The sequence below is a fragment of the Hemiscyllium ocellatum genome, chromosome 2 (genome assembly GCF_020745735.1).
Source record: "Hemiscyllium ocellatum isolate sHemOce1 chromosome 2, sHemOce1.pat.X.cur, whole genome shotgun sequence".
NCBI classification, from domain to species: domain Eukaryota; kingdom Metazoa; phylum Chordata; class Chondrichthyes; order Orectolobiformes; family Hemiscylliidae; genus Hemiscyllium; species Hemiscyllium ocellatum.
The window spans coordinates 83,017,645-83,035,425 of NC_083402.1; the positions used below are offsets into that span (position 1 = coordinate 83,017,645).

Here is a 17,781-nt window from a genome sequence, read left to right on the forward strand (position 1 = left end):
CAAATGAGATGTCAATTCCTAAATAGGTAAATTACTTGACAGCTTCTAATTTCATTCTCTGAATGACCAAACTGCTTTTAGTCTAGAATGATACAAAACTTTCATTTTTTTTTCTTATCTGATTTTTAGTCCAAAGAGTTGTGCTGTCTCAGAAAAATGTGTTATCCATTGCAGGTCTGACTGAGGGCCAGGAGAATACAATCACAATGAAAGGTCCACTAAAGTTTTCATGCACCTTTCATGTTTTTGAAGACACCAAAGGTTCAAAAGACCTTAATCAATCTTGAAGCATATATAAATTCCTTTCCTAACGTCCTCCATTGCCTGCTGAAGCATCATGCTGAAGAACGTAGTGAATAGAGTCAGAGCAGCTTGACTTGTCTGCACTATGTTCTAGGAAACTGCTTCATCATAATACAGATTCTGAGTGAGCATCCAGGTTTACTGAGGATTTTCCAAAGTCCATCTCTGCACAATGTATCAAAGGTCTTACCAAGGCCTACAAGAATAATGTTTTCCTTTGGCCTCAACGCTCTCCTTAGATTTATCTGAAGGGAGATACACTGACAATGGTGCCTCTATTTACTCTGAAACTGTACTGGCTCTTTGAAGATGTTTTGTACTAGTAGGTACAGCCCTGTTCAGAGGTATTCAGACAGCAACATTCCAGCAACAGAAAAGAAGCTGATCCCACACTAGTTAGAGCAACCTGACATTTCTTCTTTGATTTTGCATAAGGTGGCAATAACAGAGAGACACATCCTATGGTATCCTGTTCTATTCCCAGGAGACCATAGAAAGCTCAAACACTTTGGTATCTAGAGTGGGGTTGCAATGCTTTTAGATTTCAAGTGGAATTCCATTGACTTCAGGGCTTTGTTGATGTTCAGGTTGGTGGCCATCTGTTTCCTCCAGGGTTGAGCTCTTATCCAGTTTTTCTTTATGGTTAATGATAGTATCATCTACTGTGTGTTTGGTGCTCAAGTCAAAGTGCTCTGACCAGGACACACTCCTTGTCAAGCATAGTATCTTACCTTTGGTGCTTCTCAAAGGGTTTTTGGTTCAATAAGCTGTCCATGGAGAGATTAAAGTGTTACATAAAGCTTTTCATGTCACAAGTTTCAGTATACAGTCGAGTTTTTTTTTCAGAAACATGATCCACTTTTCCTCTTTGCTGGCTGATCAAGCTAGGTGAGACTGATGAGGTGATTTTTGGATTTCTGTATCATTTTCATCAAATAAGTCTTCTAAGTGCAGGGTCTGATGTCTTTAGAGGTAATTAGTACTGCAATAATTATGGATTTCCAGATTTCTTCCACAATGATATCAGCCATGAAAAAAGGGTGTTCCAATCGAGTGTGCAAGGTTGTTCAACCCCTATATCTGTAAAATGAGGCGTGCAGGTTGCTTTTGTTTATTTCCACATTGTTCTTGGGCTTAGCATTGATCTGGAAGCTCAGTTTTGAGTAAACAAACCTGTGACCTGCATGACAGTCAACATTCGGCAGGTGTCATCGGTACACCAAGATGTAGTCTGTTTGGTGCCACTGTTAGAGCAAGGAGATATCCATTTGGTCAGAAGCAGTTTTTTTGTTCAAAGAAGGTGTCAGTTATGAAAAGGTGTTTTCCTCTGCAGAGCTCCAAGTGTAGACATCTGTTTCCCCTTGCAGGGTCTCAGCCTGTTGTTTCCAAGCAACCCCTTCCTTCCAGGTTGTCATTGCCAACTCCGGCATTAAAGTAGTCAAGGATGACCATGTTGCCCTTGAGCCTGGGCATCATGGAGCTCTGTAAAACCTGCGTTTGTCAAGTTAACCAATAAAACTGATGATGATTCCATGCTGCTGATCTTGAAGGGGGTGGTGCAGAGATAGAATGGCTGAAGGGCAATCTTTTAAAGTTTAGAAGTAAAGCATTCTTCATCATGAAACTTACATAGAGGAGGCATTCCACTTGAGGTCTCCTGACCAATAGAGGTGGTAGCTGGCATTGTATTCTGTCACATTTCCTTGCTGTCAGAAGCAAACCTCACTCTGGCCCATAACATCGTTCTCTAGTCTGGCGAGCTCATGGGCCACCAGGGCTAGGCACATTGGGGGTGACTGGTATAACCAGACTCTAGTATTCTTCTCATGTTCCAACAAGGAGTTTCAGAATATTTCCCCTTTTTTTCCCTGAACTTTTAAAGTAACAGTTTGGTCATACCAAATAATGACCCTTAACTGTACAAGCCAACTGGGTGGCAGTGAGACCAGCATTTGCTTAGGTCCTTATTCTGGGCACCGCTACAATTCAGGAGCTTACACTAGCTGATCCCAATCTTTCAGCCTGGAGTTTATCTGGGGCAGCAACCATAGCCATAGGTTTGGATTCAGAGTTTCTTGTCCTAGTTGGGTTGTCAACCAAGGGACCTTTCCTTCCCTTGCTGTTTGATCCATAGCTAGTACACCAGCAACCATATCCACACATGAGGTGTGGGCACATCTTTGGTCCTAACCATGATGGTCACTTGAGGCACTTGGACTCCTTCTGCCTGGGCTGCTACCTTTGTCAAAGAAGACTTCCACCTGTTATGTTCATCATTTCTCTGCCGTTTTGCCTGCCAGCTAATACAGCGTGCCAGTATGTGGCACTGGAGCCAGCAATAAGAAGTGTAGATGGGCTCCCCTGGCCCACCCCGCTTTCATTTATCTCTCCACCCCTGAGGCTCCCAGCTGAAACATTGATTTTCCTGCTCCTCATATGCTGCCTGACCTGCTGTGCTTTTCCAGCACCTCTCAAATCTTGACTTTCATCTCCAGCATCTGCAGTACCCACTTCCTCCTAGCAATGATCCCAGTCCATCCTTAATGTAGCCTACAGCTAATTGAAAATAAAATTGGATTACATCTATCTGAAAACCCCATACACCCCATATGGACAAAGTTAGTAGAGAATATAGTCTTTGGTGTTTACATTGTAACTAGTTTCCTCTAGAATGTCAGTAAATTCACTGCACACAAAAGGTTACAAAAGCAAATTTACCATAATTTTAACTCCTTCCTAGCCAGGCACTCCTAATGATTGTATGTAAGTAGACACTGATGAGAATAGCTGGAATTTCCTCAGTGTAACTCTAAATGAGCTGCTCCAACTGGTAAAAACATTTCTAGCAGGATGCTGCCTTAAGAAGTGGAGGATCAAGAGAAGGAAGTTATAACATAAAAGATGTGAGTGAACCTTGTTAACTTTTTGATAATTGATCCATTGAGGGGAGAGAAAGATAGTTCAATGTAGTTATTCATATAAGTAATGTAAATTTGTTAATTTGAAGAGAGTATACATTCAGTAATGACTGGTTTCTCATTAAAAGAATTTATAGTACTGTTATACATTCATATTTCCCTTGGTTATATTAGGTTTTATCACGCGGTTAAATGTGTTTGTCATGGTTAAAATTATTAGTTGTGTTTATCTCAAGCAAACAATTGACTTTTCTCTGTTAAGAGGTATATAAGTAATTATCTCAGTTTATGGGAAAAGACATGCCAGCAAAACAAGACTGACCAGATATGGGAAATACTAGTTAGCTTAATTTTCACTGAGCTCATCAGACTTTGCCTAACATTTTAATGTTCTAGAAAATCAGTGTTTTGCTTAGCTCCTTATCCTGGGCACCTCTGCAATTCAGGAGCTAGCAATACCTTTTCAAAATGTTGCTTTGCTACTCTGATGAAATCATCCCAAAGTCGTCATTGAAAAGAATAATTTCCTGACTGCCTGAATGCAGGATCGGAACTGTGGCTGCCAGTGACACCTTTTGCCAGCATGATTATGGATTCACACTAATGGAGCAGAGGTAGAATCGTACAATAGTTTTGTTCTACCAAGAATTTCAGCTTAGACAACTAGTGTAGTCAGAACAACGTTCATAAAAATAAACCACACATTGCAATAACCTTATTTATATGAAGAAACAAAAGCTACAAATGATATTGCTAAGCAGAACTTCAGATTAAGGACATTTTTTTTCCTGTGAACTGTAATTATGCTGTAGATGAGAGAACTCGAGCTGTGAAAGATGTCACAAGTGCTGTAACCTGCCCACTAAACTGAGCCACAAGACGTTATAAGACTGTAGTTTCAAAGAAGAGTGATTATGGATTTGAAACATTAACTCTGTCTCTCCTCAAATGCTGCCAAACTTAGTATCTTTTCCAAGCACTTTGATTTTATTCCAGATTTACATAGTTCTACAATACAATAGATCATTTGTAGTTGGAGAAAGAAAATCACTTGAATTAGGTATTAGCCAGGTTGGCTCATGACTCAAAAATAGGTAATAAAGTGAGTTCCAAAGAGAACATAAGACTGCAAAGAGATATAGATAGGTTAAGTGAGTGGGCAAAGATCCGGCAAATGGCGTATAATGTGGGAAAATGTGAAATTATCCATTCCGGCAGAAAGGATAAAAAATCATCTAAATGGTGAGAGGTTACAGACATCCGAGATGTGGAGAGATCTGGATGTTCTAGTACGCGACTGACAGAAGGTTAGTATTCAGGTACAGTAAATAATTAAGAAAGCTAATTGAATGCTATGTTTTATTGCGAGGGGAATTGAATGAAAGATTAGCGAGGTCATACATCAGTTATATGGAAAACAGGTGAGACTGCATCTGGAGAACTATGTAAAATGCTGGTGACCATACTTATAGAAGGAAGTTGTGTTGGAAGCAGTTCAGAGAAGATTTACTAAACTAAACTTTTTTCACTAAAGCAGAAGAGACTGAGGGGTGATCCTATAGAGATTTAGAAAATCACGAGTGGTATTGACAAGGTGAATAACAAAGATCTTTTCCCTAAGGGAAAGGGAGTTCAAAACCAGAAAGCTCAGGTTTAAGGTGAGAGGGGTAAGATTTAAAAGGGACCCAAGGGGCACACAGGATGATGCATATATGCAATGAACTGCTTGAGGATATGGTAGAGACAGGCACAGTTGCAGCATTTAGAATACATTCAGACTGGTACATGAATCAGAGAGGTTTAGAGGGATATGGGCCAAATTCAGGCAAAATGGGAGTAGCTTAGTTTGGGAAATTAGTTGGCTTGAATGAGTTGGACCAAAGAGTCTGTTTCCGTACTGTATGACTCTATGACTGATACCTGGAATGAGTGGATTGCTTTATGAGGAAATGCTAGACTGACTAGACATGTATCCACTGGAGTTTAGAAGAGTCAGAGGTAACTTAAAATTGAACTCTCTGCGGGGACTTCACCAAGTGAATGTTGAAAGGATTTTTCCTCTTGTGGGAGAATTTAGAACAAAATGTCACAATTTAAAAATAAGGGGTCACCATTTAAAAGAGATGAGGATATTCTTTCTGTCCAAGGGTTGAATGTCTTTGGAATTCCCTTCCTTAAAGGGCAGTGGATGAAGAATCTTTAAACATTTTTAAGGCAAATGTAGGTTCTTGATTACAAAGGAGATGAAAGATGATCAAGGATCTGCAGGAATGTAGATTTGAGATTGAAATCAGGCAGTTATGGTCTTATTTGAATGGCGAAGCAGGGTTGAAGGGCCGAGTGGCCTATTCAAGTTCATTGTCATGGGTTTGTATATTCACACGAAATGTCAGCGTTCAGGGCAAAAACAAAGGTATGAAGATATCACAATTGACAGTACTGTCCATTAGACAATTGCCAGATCTCAAACAGTGATCCATTCAAACGATGGATGACTCTGACCTCTGTTCACTTTAACTCTGCTTGATCTCACCAATACATTATGTAGTCTCCATTGAACATGGGCATTTTTGTGGCCACATTCCTACACAAATTATTCCTTATTGTATTTGTGTCTCTGCAACAAGGGCCCAAATGAGAATAGGATTAAAAGTTCTGTCTCCAAATGCATAAAGCTCATTGTTGGCATATGGATGAAATTGTTAGCATCCCGATATGAAACACTCCATCTCTATGTTGGCTTTTTGTTGGACTCTTGGAGATAACAATACATAATTGACCAATGCAGTATGTTAGCAAGCCTGGTCTAAAACTAAATTACTTTCTGGTAATGTTAGTAAGGCATAAAGTAATCGTTACGTTTGGCATTACTTGATATAGTTAAAATTCTTCCGTTCTGCCCTTTGGGAAAGCTCTCAAGTTTTTTACTGTAAATTTTCAGATGAAAGGTTATATAATACATGTGGTCTTCAAAAGAAGAACGCTTTATATACAAAGAAATATTGTTGAAATTGGTGGAAAACAGCTCTGGAAAACACAGTATAAATTGTAAAATCTTTGATTAGAATCATAAAATCCCCACACTACAGGAAGAGCCCATCAAGTCTGCACTGACACTCCAAACTTCATTCCACATATACCCATCCTCTCCTCATAACCCAGCATTTACCATAGCAAATCCATCTAGCCTATACATCACTGGGTACTACAAGGCAATTTAGCATGGCCAATTCACCTAACCTGCACATCTTTGAACCGTGGGAGGCAACCCACTCAGATACAGGGAGAACATGCAAACTGCACGCAGACAGTCATCCAAGGCTGGAATTGAAACTGGGTCCTGATACTGTAAGGCAGCAGTACTAACCACTGAGCCACCATGCCAGTTATCTGGATATTGTCTGTCTTCTGCAGCTTGTTGCCTCCATAAGGTTGATTGAAGCATACAACTGTACAAAACTAGGAAGTATGTTTTCTATTTGTGGTAACATCTAGCTCAGTGCTTCAAAGGATGAAAAGATTTATTATTCTATTTGGAATCTCAAGCTTCAGAGAGATTTTCTTCCCCTTGCTGACCAAGTGCTTCTCCTCTGGGATTTAGAAGAAGGAGAAGTGATCTCATTGAAACATAAGATTCTGGAGGGACTTGTCAAGTTAAACAGAATTTGTCTCTGCTACCTGGGGAGTCTAAAATATGAGGACATAGTGATTTAACAGGAGTAGAGAACAGAGCACTTAGAACAGAGTAGCAATTTCTTTGCTCAAAAGATTGGACTTTTCAGCCAGATGGTTGTGAATACTCAATTATTGAATAAATTTAATGCTTGAATAGACTTTTTAAAAATATTTTCAGGGTATTAAGGAATATGAAAACAGACAGGAAAATAAAGTTGAAGTTCAAAATCAGCCAAGACCTTATTGGATAGTCAAGTAGTTTTGATAGGCTAATTGGTCTACTCATGATCCAATCTTGTGTTTCTTGGCATTCTTTCCTAATTAGCGAAATGTAGCTCTTGAAATTTCTCTTACATGGAGATGTTCAGAAAAATGACCAAAAGCTTGGACAAAGTAGTCGGTTTTATGGAACACATTTAGGGAGAGTAGAATCAGAGGTTTGGGAGATTTCAGAACTTGGTACTTTGGCAACTGAAGGCATGGTGGAACAGTTAAAATCCAGGATGCTAAAGATCAGAGTTAACAGATATCTCTGAGGGTTAACAGGCTGAAGGAAATTAGAGATAGCAATGGCCAAAGCCATGGAGGAGTTTGATAGCAAGGCATTGAAACTTGACTAGGAATCAATCAACAGAACTAGCATAAGTTGGTAAGTGAAGGTAGTGAGAGTTAGGGCACAAGCAGTAATTTTGAATGACCACATTTACCAAGCCAGAATTGGAATTATCAAGTCTAAGAGAACAAAGGATGAGGTTACAGAGCAGTTGCTCTGAGGAAAAGACACAGTGGGGTGATGTTATTGAGGTGGGAATAGACTTGATGATCCAGATGTGTGATTAGAAATTCAGTGATGTCAAGGTAGGTACAATATTTTTTGGCCTCACAAAATTGGGAGAGAGAGAGAGATTGACAATTGGTAACTAGGAAACAGAATTCGTGGTGGAGATGAAAACAATGCCTTTGTCCTGACAATATTTACATTTGAAGAAATTTTGTTCTGTTCTGGTCAATGATATGAGCGTTACATTTTTAAATTACTTGCAGTAGATATTTTTTGGCAGATCATTTTAATGACGCTAACAAGCTCGCTTATCGTCTCAGTTCCCTTTCCCAATCTCTCGTTTTGTACTCATGGAATGTAGGCATCACTGTCTGGTCCAGTGTTTATTGCTCATTCCTAGCTATCCTTGAGAAACTATTTTGATTCTGTAAATGGTTTTTCTTTTAGCCCATATACTGCAGATATAGTTTTATAAGCTTACTAAATCATATTCAAAACAGGTAAAAGCAAAATATTACAGAAGCTGGAATTTGTGGTTAAAAACTAAAAAAGGCTGAAGAATGAATGGAGACAAATAACTAATGTTTCAAGTCCAATATGACTACTTCAAAACTTGCTTAAATGACTATTGAAGTTTTTGACCACTAATAAGTTGAACATTTCCCATACAGTTGACTCTGTAAAGTACACTATTTTCATACTAGGTTTTTCAGAGACCAAGTACTGTATGTGAAGAAGCCAGATTCCATTTCGAGTGTTTCTGTATTACTTCATAGTGCTCTAGTGATCAGCAGTTCAGAACTGGACTTTCAAGCGGATAACCAATCTTTTTCCTTCCTCAGAAATGGAAAATCACATCAAAGTAAGGTGTTCCATTTAGCTACTACTGATTCAATGATAGTCTTGCAATTATTTGCTTAGGTAATTAAGTTTGAGTCTGATAGAACTGGTTCTCAACTGACATCATCCAATTATCGAACACTGACCTTTAATTGGAATGCTAATTCATTTTCTGTAATTAGGTTGTATTGTTTAATCATATATAATTATTCAGTGCTTGTGGAACATCATTTTTGAGGGTAAAATAATTTATAGTTCCTACTGCTTTCATTTTTAACTTTGATTCATACAAACACAGAAAATGGGAGCAGGAGTAAGCTCATTTGGTCCATCGAGTCTGCTCTGCCATTCAATATGACTATGGTTAATCATTCAACTCTGTACCCTGTTCTTCCTTTCTTCCATACTCCTGGATTCCATTAACTTATTCTTGAAAACATTCAATTCCACAGGCTCACCACTCTCTGGATGGAGAAATTTCTCCTCTTCGCCATCCTAAATGGCTTTCCTTGCATCCTTCGACTGTTTGCCCTGGTTCTGGACACCCTGACCATTGGGTACATTCTTCCTGCATTTGTGCTGTCCAGTCCTGGTAGAATTTTATGTTTCTGTGAAATCTCTCTTCATTCTTTTAGCTGTAGAAAATACAGTCCCAGTCACTTCATGCTTTCCTCATAGGACATTCCCAACAACACAGGAATTAGCCTGGTGAAACTCTGTTGCACTCTCTTCATGAAAAGTATATCCTTCCTTGGGTAAGAGGACCAGAATGGCACAGGAAGTGCCAGATGTGTTCTCGCCAAGTGAACATAATCATCAATAATCCAGTCGTTATTTGTATGCCATTCCCATCCTTGTACAGACAAGGAGACCAAAACTGCACACACTATTCCAGCTGTGATCTCATCAAGGTTCTGTACAATAGCAGCAAGTTTCAAGTTCATAGAAACTTACACTGTCATGGTTTCTCCTCCACAATGTGCCTTAATTTAGCCTTGTGGTTAGCTCATACAAGGGATGCTGTTGTTAGGCTATTTTAATCATTACAGTTGTTTAAGGTTAATTTCTCCCTTAAAGGTAATTGTTTATGCCACAAATAAAAAGCACCGTGGTTGCAACATAGTGAGGGTGGGTGAGTTTGAATATTGACCAAGGCTAATTCAAGTTTTTATACTATATATTTGTGCAATGTTTATTATCTTGAATTGTAAATGTTACACTATTATTGACAAATAAAAATTGTTAAATTTCATGTCCATGGCACATTTAATAAGGTGATTTAAATGTTTTATGTTGCAGTCGAAGAGTGTGGTGCCGCAAAAGGACAGCCGGTCAGGCAGCATCCGAGGAGCAGGAGAATCAACGTTTTGGGCAAAAGCCCTTCATCAGGAAGGGCCCTGATGAAGGGCTTATACCTGAAACATCAATTCTTCTGTTCCGCAGATGCTGCCTGACTGGCTCTGCTTTTCCTGTATCACACTCTTCAACTCTGATCTCCAGCATTTACAGTCCTCATTTTCTCCTAGTACGTTTTATAATGCATTGAAATGAAAATATATACTTTGTTTTACCATTGCTATTTATTTTCCTTAGAAAATTGAAAATGGAAGATTTGCCAAATGCAAGTACTTTGGGCATAAGATGATTAATGATTCAGACTTGTTTATGATTACAAAAAGGTAAGATCATAACCTTTACATGGATTTGAAAAATCTGTTTTTAAAATGCTCACATATTGTTCTGCTCTTTGTAATCAAATTTCAATTGCATTTGCAAAATTCCAAACCAATGGTATGGAGTTGTTATGTTTATAAGCTTTTATTTGGGATCAACCAATTACCAGTCACATAAGTGGACTTATCTGCAACCAATTTTGTGCCTTTATCTACCTAAACATAAGAAAATGGTACAAATTGAACAGGGAGCACTTGGTTGCATGCAATTTTACTGGAATACGTTATCTGTCACAATGCTCAGGAGAACAATGTGGCTGCACTGGTAGTAATCTTCCAGGAACCCTTAGCTTCTGGAAAGTCCCAGAGGATTTGGAAACTGCCAGTGTAACACCTTTATTTTCAAGGGGGAGGTGACAAAACAGGTAACTACAGGCCAGTTAGCTTAATGCCCATTCTTACTTTAAAGGATGAAATAGCAGAGCATCCAGGAATGCATAATGTAATCAAGTAGTCAGTATAGCTTTATGAAGGGGCATTGTGCCTGACCATTGCATTACAATTTTTGCAGAGGTAGCAAGCAGAATAGATAAAGGGGAACTGGTAGAAGCAAAATATAGATTTTCACAAGACCTCTGATATGTTAGCGCACATTGGGCTCCATGATGTTGGAGGTAGTATATTAGGATGGATAAGAGGGTCGGCTAACTAATAGAAGACAAAGCTGAGAAAGGGGAAGCATTTTCAGGCTGCAATCTGTAACTTGTGGTTTGTCACAGGGATCAATACTGGGGCTGCAAATATTTACAATGTATATGTAAATGACTTGAATGAGGAAAGTGAGTGTACTACAGCCCAGTTTTTAGATAACACAGAAATAGATGGAAGGCAAGTGCTGAAGAAGACGGTGTCTGCAGAAGGATATAGACAAGCTAAGCAAGTGGGCAAAAATGGATAGAATATAATGTGGTGAAATGTAAGATTATGCACTTTGGTACAAGTATAGAGAGGAACTGTATATTATTTAAATGGAGAAAAACCATAAAAAGTTTCAGCTGGTAGAGAGTGCAATCGCAGTGCAGGCCTTTGTTTCAAAGGGAAGGAATATAAAGTAGCGAAGTTTTGCATAAACAATTCAAGGCACTAGTCAGACCACAGCAGGAATTTTGTGAACTATTTTGAGACCCTTATCTAAGAAAAGATATACTGGCATTGGCGGTAGGTCAGAGAAGGTTCATTAGTCTGATACCATGTGTAGAGAGAGTGTCATTTGATTTAATTTATTGTGATCACGTGTACTTAAGTACAGTGAAAAGCTTTTTTTGCAAGCAATACGGGCAGATCATAGTAAGCAAGGATATACAGAATATAGGGTGCTTAGACAGAGTGCAGCATATAGATTGCACTGTACACAAAGTGTGTGAAGCAAGATCAACATTATATGATGTTGAGAGTCCATTCATCAGTTGAATAACAGCAAGGAAGAAGCTATTCTTGAACCTGTTGGTGCTTGTGTTCAAGCTTCTGCCTGACAGAAAAGCCATATGAAAAGTTGAGTAGATTGGACTTATACTTTGAGTATAGGAGACTGAGCAGTGACCTGTTGAAACATACAAGATCCTTCAGGAACTTGGTAGGGTTGACACAGAAAGGTTGTTTCCCCTGGATTAAATGACTTGCTCATAGTCTTATGGAGATACTGTCTACCCAGTCCGGTGGATGTGTTTTGAAGAGCAGAAGAATTATTCATAACGTCCAAACCAATTTTATCCCTCAAAACAACATCACAATAAACAGATTTTCTAGCCATTATCCATTAGAATGATTTGGATGTGAAGAACAAATGTAATAGTTCCGAGTATGCAGATGATACAACATAGGTGAGAATGTGTTGTGAGGGATGATATAGAGAGGTTTTGACAGATTTGGACAGGCTGAATTAGTGGGCAACATATGGCATAATGAATATAATGTAGGTAAATATAAGGCTATCCATTTTGATACAGAGTGGTGAAGAAGGTATTTGATATGCTAGGCTTCATTGGTCAGTGTATTGAACACAGGGGTTGGATATTTCATGGCTATACAGGACATTGATTAGGCCATATAGAGTATTGCGTACAATCTCCCTATTACAGCAAGGAACTTATTGAATGGGAAAGGGTGCAAAAAACATTTACAAGAATATTTCTGAGACAGGAGGGTTTGAGTTACAAGGAGAGGCTGGGATTTTGTTCCCAGGAGCGTTGGAGGCTGAGGGGTGACCTTTTAGAGGTTTATACAATCATGAGGGACATGGATAGGTTGAATAGCAAAGATCTTTTTCTGCAGAGATGGGGTATAGAAAACTAGAGGCCATAAGTTTGATGTGAAAAGGAAAAGATTTAAAAGGGGTCTGAGGAGCAATTTTTTCCCCACACAGGGCAGTATGTATTTTGAATGAGCTGCCAGAAGAAGAGGTAGAGGCAAGTACAATTACAACAGGTACATGAACAGGAAAACGTGAACGGGATACGAACCAAATGTAGGCAAATGGGATTCATTCAGTTTAGAAAATCTGGTCGGCATGGATAATTTGGGCTAATGAGTCTGTTTCTGCTGTATGACTCGATGACAGTCGGAATGGAGGTGTGGAATTTTTCTTGCATAGTTATTCCTTAAATGATCGAGAATTCTTGCTGTCCAAAAGAACCTGGCCAGAATTCACTGAAAGCTAAAATGCAGGTGCTGCAAGCAAAATGTAGGCTGCCTAATCACTGGACGATTTTCATTTAGGAGTAAATGTCTTGCTGCAAATGTATGGAACCTTGGTGAGAATATACCTGGCCATTTTCTGTGCAGTTCTGGTCCTCTTACCAAGGAAGAATATACTTTCCATAGAGGGAGTGAAGCAGAGGTTCACCAGACTAATTCCTGGGTTGGTGCCACTGTTCTATGCAGAAAGCCTGAAGAGAATAGGCCCATGTTCTCTGCAGTTTAGAAGAATGTGTGGTGAACTTATTGAAACTTGCAAAATTTTTGAAACGACTAAATAGAGTAGCTGCAGAAAGAACTTACCTTCAGCTGGGACATTGTCGCAATAAGGGGAAAGCCATTCAAGGCTGAGATGACAAGGGAAATGAACTTTGTAATTCTCTTCTCAAAAGGAATGTTCATTAATATGTTCAAGATAGTGTTATGACTGAGCTTGTGGGACTCCTGCTATTCCATTGGTCCTAATATGAATGTAATGTTTTTCCCAGTTCCCAACTCTGGCCATTTGTATGCTTTCTCTATGTTAAGCTTAGAATAAAAAGAATCCATTTCTTTAATAAACACAAAATTATTAACCCTTAACAAAATTCCATGAAGTAACAACAGTAGTTAATACACAAGGTTTGTGATATGAAAATACAATTATCCCTGTAGTAACCCAAAACAAACAACAAACATGCATGCATCAGGGAACGGAAAATAAAAGGATTTCTCTCCAAAGAGAATCATTTTGTATAAAACCCTTATGAAAGCATCCATTATTAATCATTTGAGGATGCAAGTTCAAGCTTCTGCATTTTACTTTTATTTACCCTCTCTCGCATCTTTCTTTCTTTTCCTGTTCTAGTTTGACTTTTTTCATTTGTTTTCATTTTGAGTTAGTTTATCTGAATTGCATCCTAGGTTATTTGTGACAAATTTCAAATGTTTAAGTGCTGGCTCATCATGTTTTACCTTAATAGCATCTAATTAATCTTTAACTGTTATAAATCATCCCACACTCTCAAATCTTCCTTTCAAGAAAAGCTTCAGCAATTAAAACCATTTCAACTTTTTAAATGAAGACAGTATAGTCATCATGAAACCTCTTTACTTAAAATTTGCATTGTATCTGTCTTAGTCTATGGCTTCAAAATCTCAGTAAGAGTCCCAAGTTCTTAACAAATTTAAACAGGACACTTTCTTAACTAACTGGATGGAGATGAGATAATTCTTCACCCAAAGAGTGGTGAGCCTGTGAAATGTATTCACGAGGTGGCTAGATATAGCACTTGGAGAGAATAGGATTAAAGGTTATGGGGAGAAAGCAGGTTTAGGCAATTGAGTTGGACGATCAGCCATAATCGTGATGAATGGTGGAGCAGGCTCAAGGGCTGAATAGCTTGCTCCTGCTCCTGTCTCCTATGTTTCTATGAAGGAATTATTCCCACATGATTTCATTTTGTAAACAAAACCTTTTATTGTACAAGAATTAAACAAAGCAAGTACTCCTAACTTAACAAGTTTCAATTCCACCTAAAAATTCCTCAATACTTTTGGGACCAAACCAGATATACCACAACTCCCTGAATTCACTTTGACTCCATTTGGTGTTCCTGCTGTTCTAAAGCGCAAGATTCCAATGGATCCTTCCACTAACATTCAGCCAGGTGACCCATATGCTCTCTTTCAACAACTCAATTGTGGACTGAAATGTGGGATTCACCATCTTTTTATTCAGTCACTGTGAAATCACAAACACCCTTCAGAAAAAGAGATCCAACCTATCATCCATAATTCCCAAATTATCCTTTGGTCTGAACTGTACATGGATACTTCACTAGTTTCAACACTTCTTTTTGTGAAATATTCAAGTAATTTATTACATATCTGTAACAAAGTCAGAGCCATATTACTCAAATTTGCTGGCTTGATATTTATGAATTAACCTATTCAGAGATGTTATTACACACTGGAGCACGTGGGACTTGAACCAACATAAGAGCCAAAACTGACTTGCTTTCATTTCCATAAGTGCTAGTACACACAATTTGGTTTCTTGCACCCGCTCCCTGCCTTTTGTCCACCACCACTAAAACATCAGTGTTTCCAATTAATAACCAATTTACCTGCAAAGCCCACTGTGGCAGCAGACCTGCTGTCTTTTTTTCTAACGTCTGGAAGTGCTGTCAAAACTAAATGGCATTTTGTTTTCCATCTTATCACCTGTGGATTTTATATCCAGTTTTGAACACCAGTGAATCATCTATGTTTCTAAGTAATCAAATTTAATGAAATACCCATCAAATATGAGGGAGAGGTATGGTGAGAGAGAAGGGGTCAAAATCACAGTAGAGTTAAGGGGAGATCAGGCACTCCACCTCCTGCAGTAATCACCTTTATCAAGCATCAAGAATATTAGTGTTCATTGCATGCTCCCTCTCCAAGGATGTCTGAGCATGCATAAAGCCACATGAGAGAAGTAGCTGATTTGCTGTCTTCTTAATTTTCATTTTTTTTTATCCAGGGTTAGGGACACAACCATAAGAGGACCCTCCTATTTGCTATCTTCCTGACATCCACCTAATTGGGTCCAACTGCCATTTAACACCTCTTGCCCTTTTAACATCTAAGTATGTATGGTCCACCCTTTGAACAGTAATTACCTTGTTTCACAACCTCTCATGTCAGGGATCTTTTCCCCCTTTCGTACTTTAATACTGCACCAAAAAGTTGTATTCTGAAACCACATAATCCTTGAAATGAGACATTTTCATACCTAAATGCTAATCTAGTCAGGATTGTTTGATGAGTGGCAATCTCTCACAATATTATTACACTTTTTGCTTATATAGGAGAGTCCTCCAATTCTGACAGGATATTCTGATAAGGCTTCTTCAGAAATGCAGAGCCATACTGTCATTTTGGCACATGCTTTATGGTGCAGAATGGTTAGGGCAAGGAATAGCACATCCACATTTCACAACAGTCAGTTGCTGAATTCTGTGATTTAATGGTCCAGCATCAGACAGCCCCTTTTCATTTCAGACACAATTTGAGAACTTCTATGGCTGAGTTAAGAATCACACAACACCAGGTTATAGTTCAACAGGTTTATTTGAAAGCACTAGCTTTCAGAGCGCAGCTCCTTCATCAGGTGGTTGTGGCGTATGATTGTAAGACACAGAATTTATAGAAAAAGTTTATAGTTAACTGAAATTATACATTGAAAAATACCTTGATTATTTATTAAGTCTCTCATCTGTTAGAATGGCCATGTTAGTTTCATTTCTTTCATATGTAAATCGCAAAACTTTTTTTAAAAATTACATCATCAAGTGAACTTTATCTGGGCTGACACCGATTGTTAATGTATTGGGAAGTAGCACCCCTCTGTGCTGTTGTCTATGCCATAATGTTTAGAATGATTCTAATCTAAAAAATGAATCAACAGAATCTTACATGAATTCATGCAGTTTGTGAGCAAAGTACAATGTAACTCTAAGTACAAATTCATCCCACAAATTTACGCGTGTGTGCGCACGCACATGTGTGTTTTGTTGTGGGATGGTGGCTGAGTGTCCAAGTACTTCAGCAAAATAGTCTAATTTCCTTTTTCTTCTAGGTATGTTCAGAAACGTTTGGCTAATTCTTCGCAACATCTGAGTACCTCATTAGTATACTGAAATAAACAAAAAAATTATTTAGAGACAGAGAAAATGAGATAAAATTTGTGATTACTGTCTGTTTACCTGTTTAAAGCTCAAGAAGCAGTGCTGTATAAAGCTTATACTTTCATCTGCAATTATGATCATTCGATTGTATGTAATGTATTGTAGTAGTGTTAGAGAAGGGTTCTTTGTTCAATTATGAAACTTTGCCTCCAACAAGATAATGGAGAAATAGACATATGCTATTGCACAGGGGGATGGTAAGTGGCTTCAGGTAAAATAATCACATTCACCAAAACTGTAATTATGATGGTGAATCTAATGGTGGAGAAGGTAAGGGCAGTGCAGCTTGTAATGCTTTTCTAGTGAAAGTGACCTGGGCATTCTTTTACTAAAGTATTTTGTTGTGTACCATCTGAGGGGTAGGTGAATTACTTTGTGACATTAACTTGGATGTTCTGAACAAGTCAGTAAAGTATCCTTTGTTAATCTTATTTCACTAAATATCATTTTCCAGTGGTATCTTGTTTGTAACACAAGGAACATTTGGGCAGCTGAACTGTGAATGGCAGTATAGCTTCGAGGAATTCACGAAAGAACCTTTTATTGTTGCTGGAAGGAGGTTACGTATTGAAGCCAAAGTAAGCAAATGTTTAGATTGCCCTGGTTAATTATCACATCACAAATGAGTAAGAATGAATGCATGTATTGACTTGGAAAGATGCTTTGATTTACATGCACCTATCATAAGTAAACTTCAAAACATTCCATTATCTTTATTAACATGACATTCAAAACTTAACGTAGTTGTGGACAGATGCTCCATTACAATTCATAACTGAACAGGACTAATTCCAAAATTAGTAGCATTTCAAAAGCAGTGAATAATTTGCATTATCACCTTGACCTTACATACAGAGCCTAGGTATATTTTCACTAGACTAGATCGCTGTTGCAGATGGCAGAATTTGGAATTAAGACTCTAATGATGACCATTGTTGATATTCTAAAAATAGATTTACTTCAATATCCTTTAGGAAAGAAAACTGCTGCCCTTAGTGGGCATGTGACTTGGGACCCATTGTGAAGTAATAGCCTCTTAACTAGCCTCTGAGTAATAAACCCAGCCAGCCAGTGACATTCTCATCTCGTAAATACAAAAATCAGAGTTGTATTGATTTTTGTGT

General features: G+C 38.3%; 1 protein-coding gene across 1 annotated transcript in view; it reads left to right on the top strand.

The window, feature by feature from the left end:
• Positions 1-17,781, top strand: part of vps13a (vacuolar protein sorting 13 homolog A) — a 410,927-nt gene that overhangs the window by 384,474 nt on the left and 8,672 nt on the right. Inside the window, exons 69-70 of the mRNA XM_060837965.1 lie at positions 10,111-10,196; positions 17,112-17,235. Of these exons, the coding sequence (XP_060693948.1) occupies positions 10,111-10,196; positions 17,112-17,235 (210 nt within the window). The remainder of the gene's footprint in view (positions 1-10,110; positions 10,197-17,111; positions 17,236-17,781) is intronic.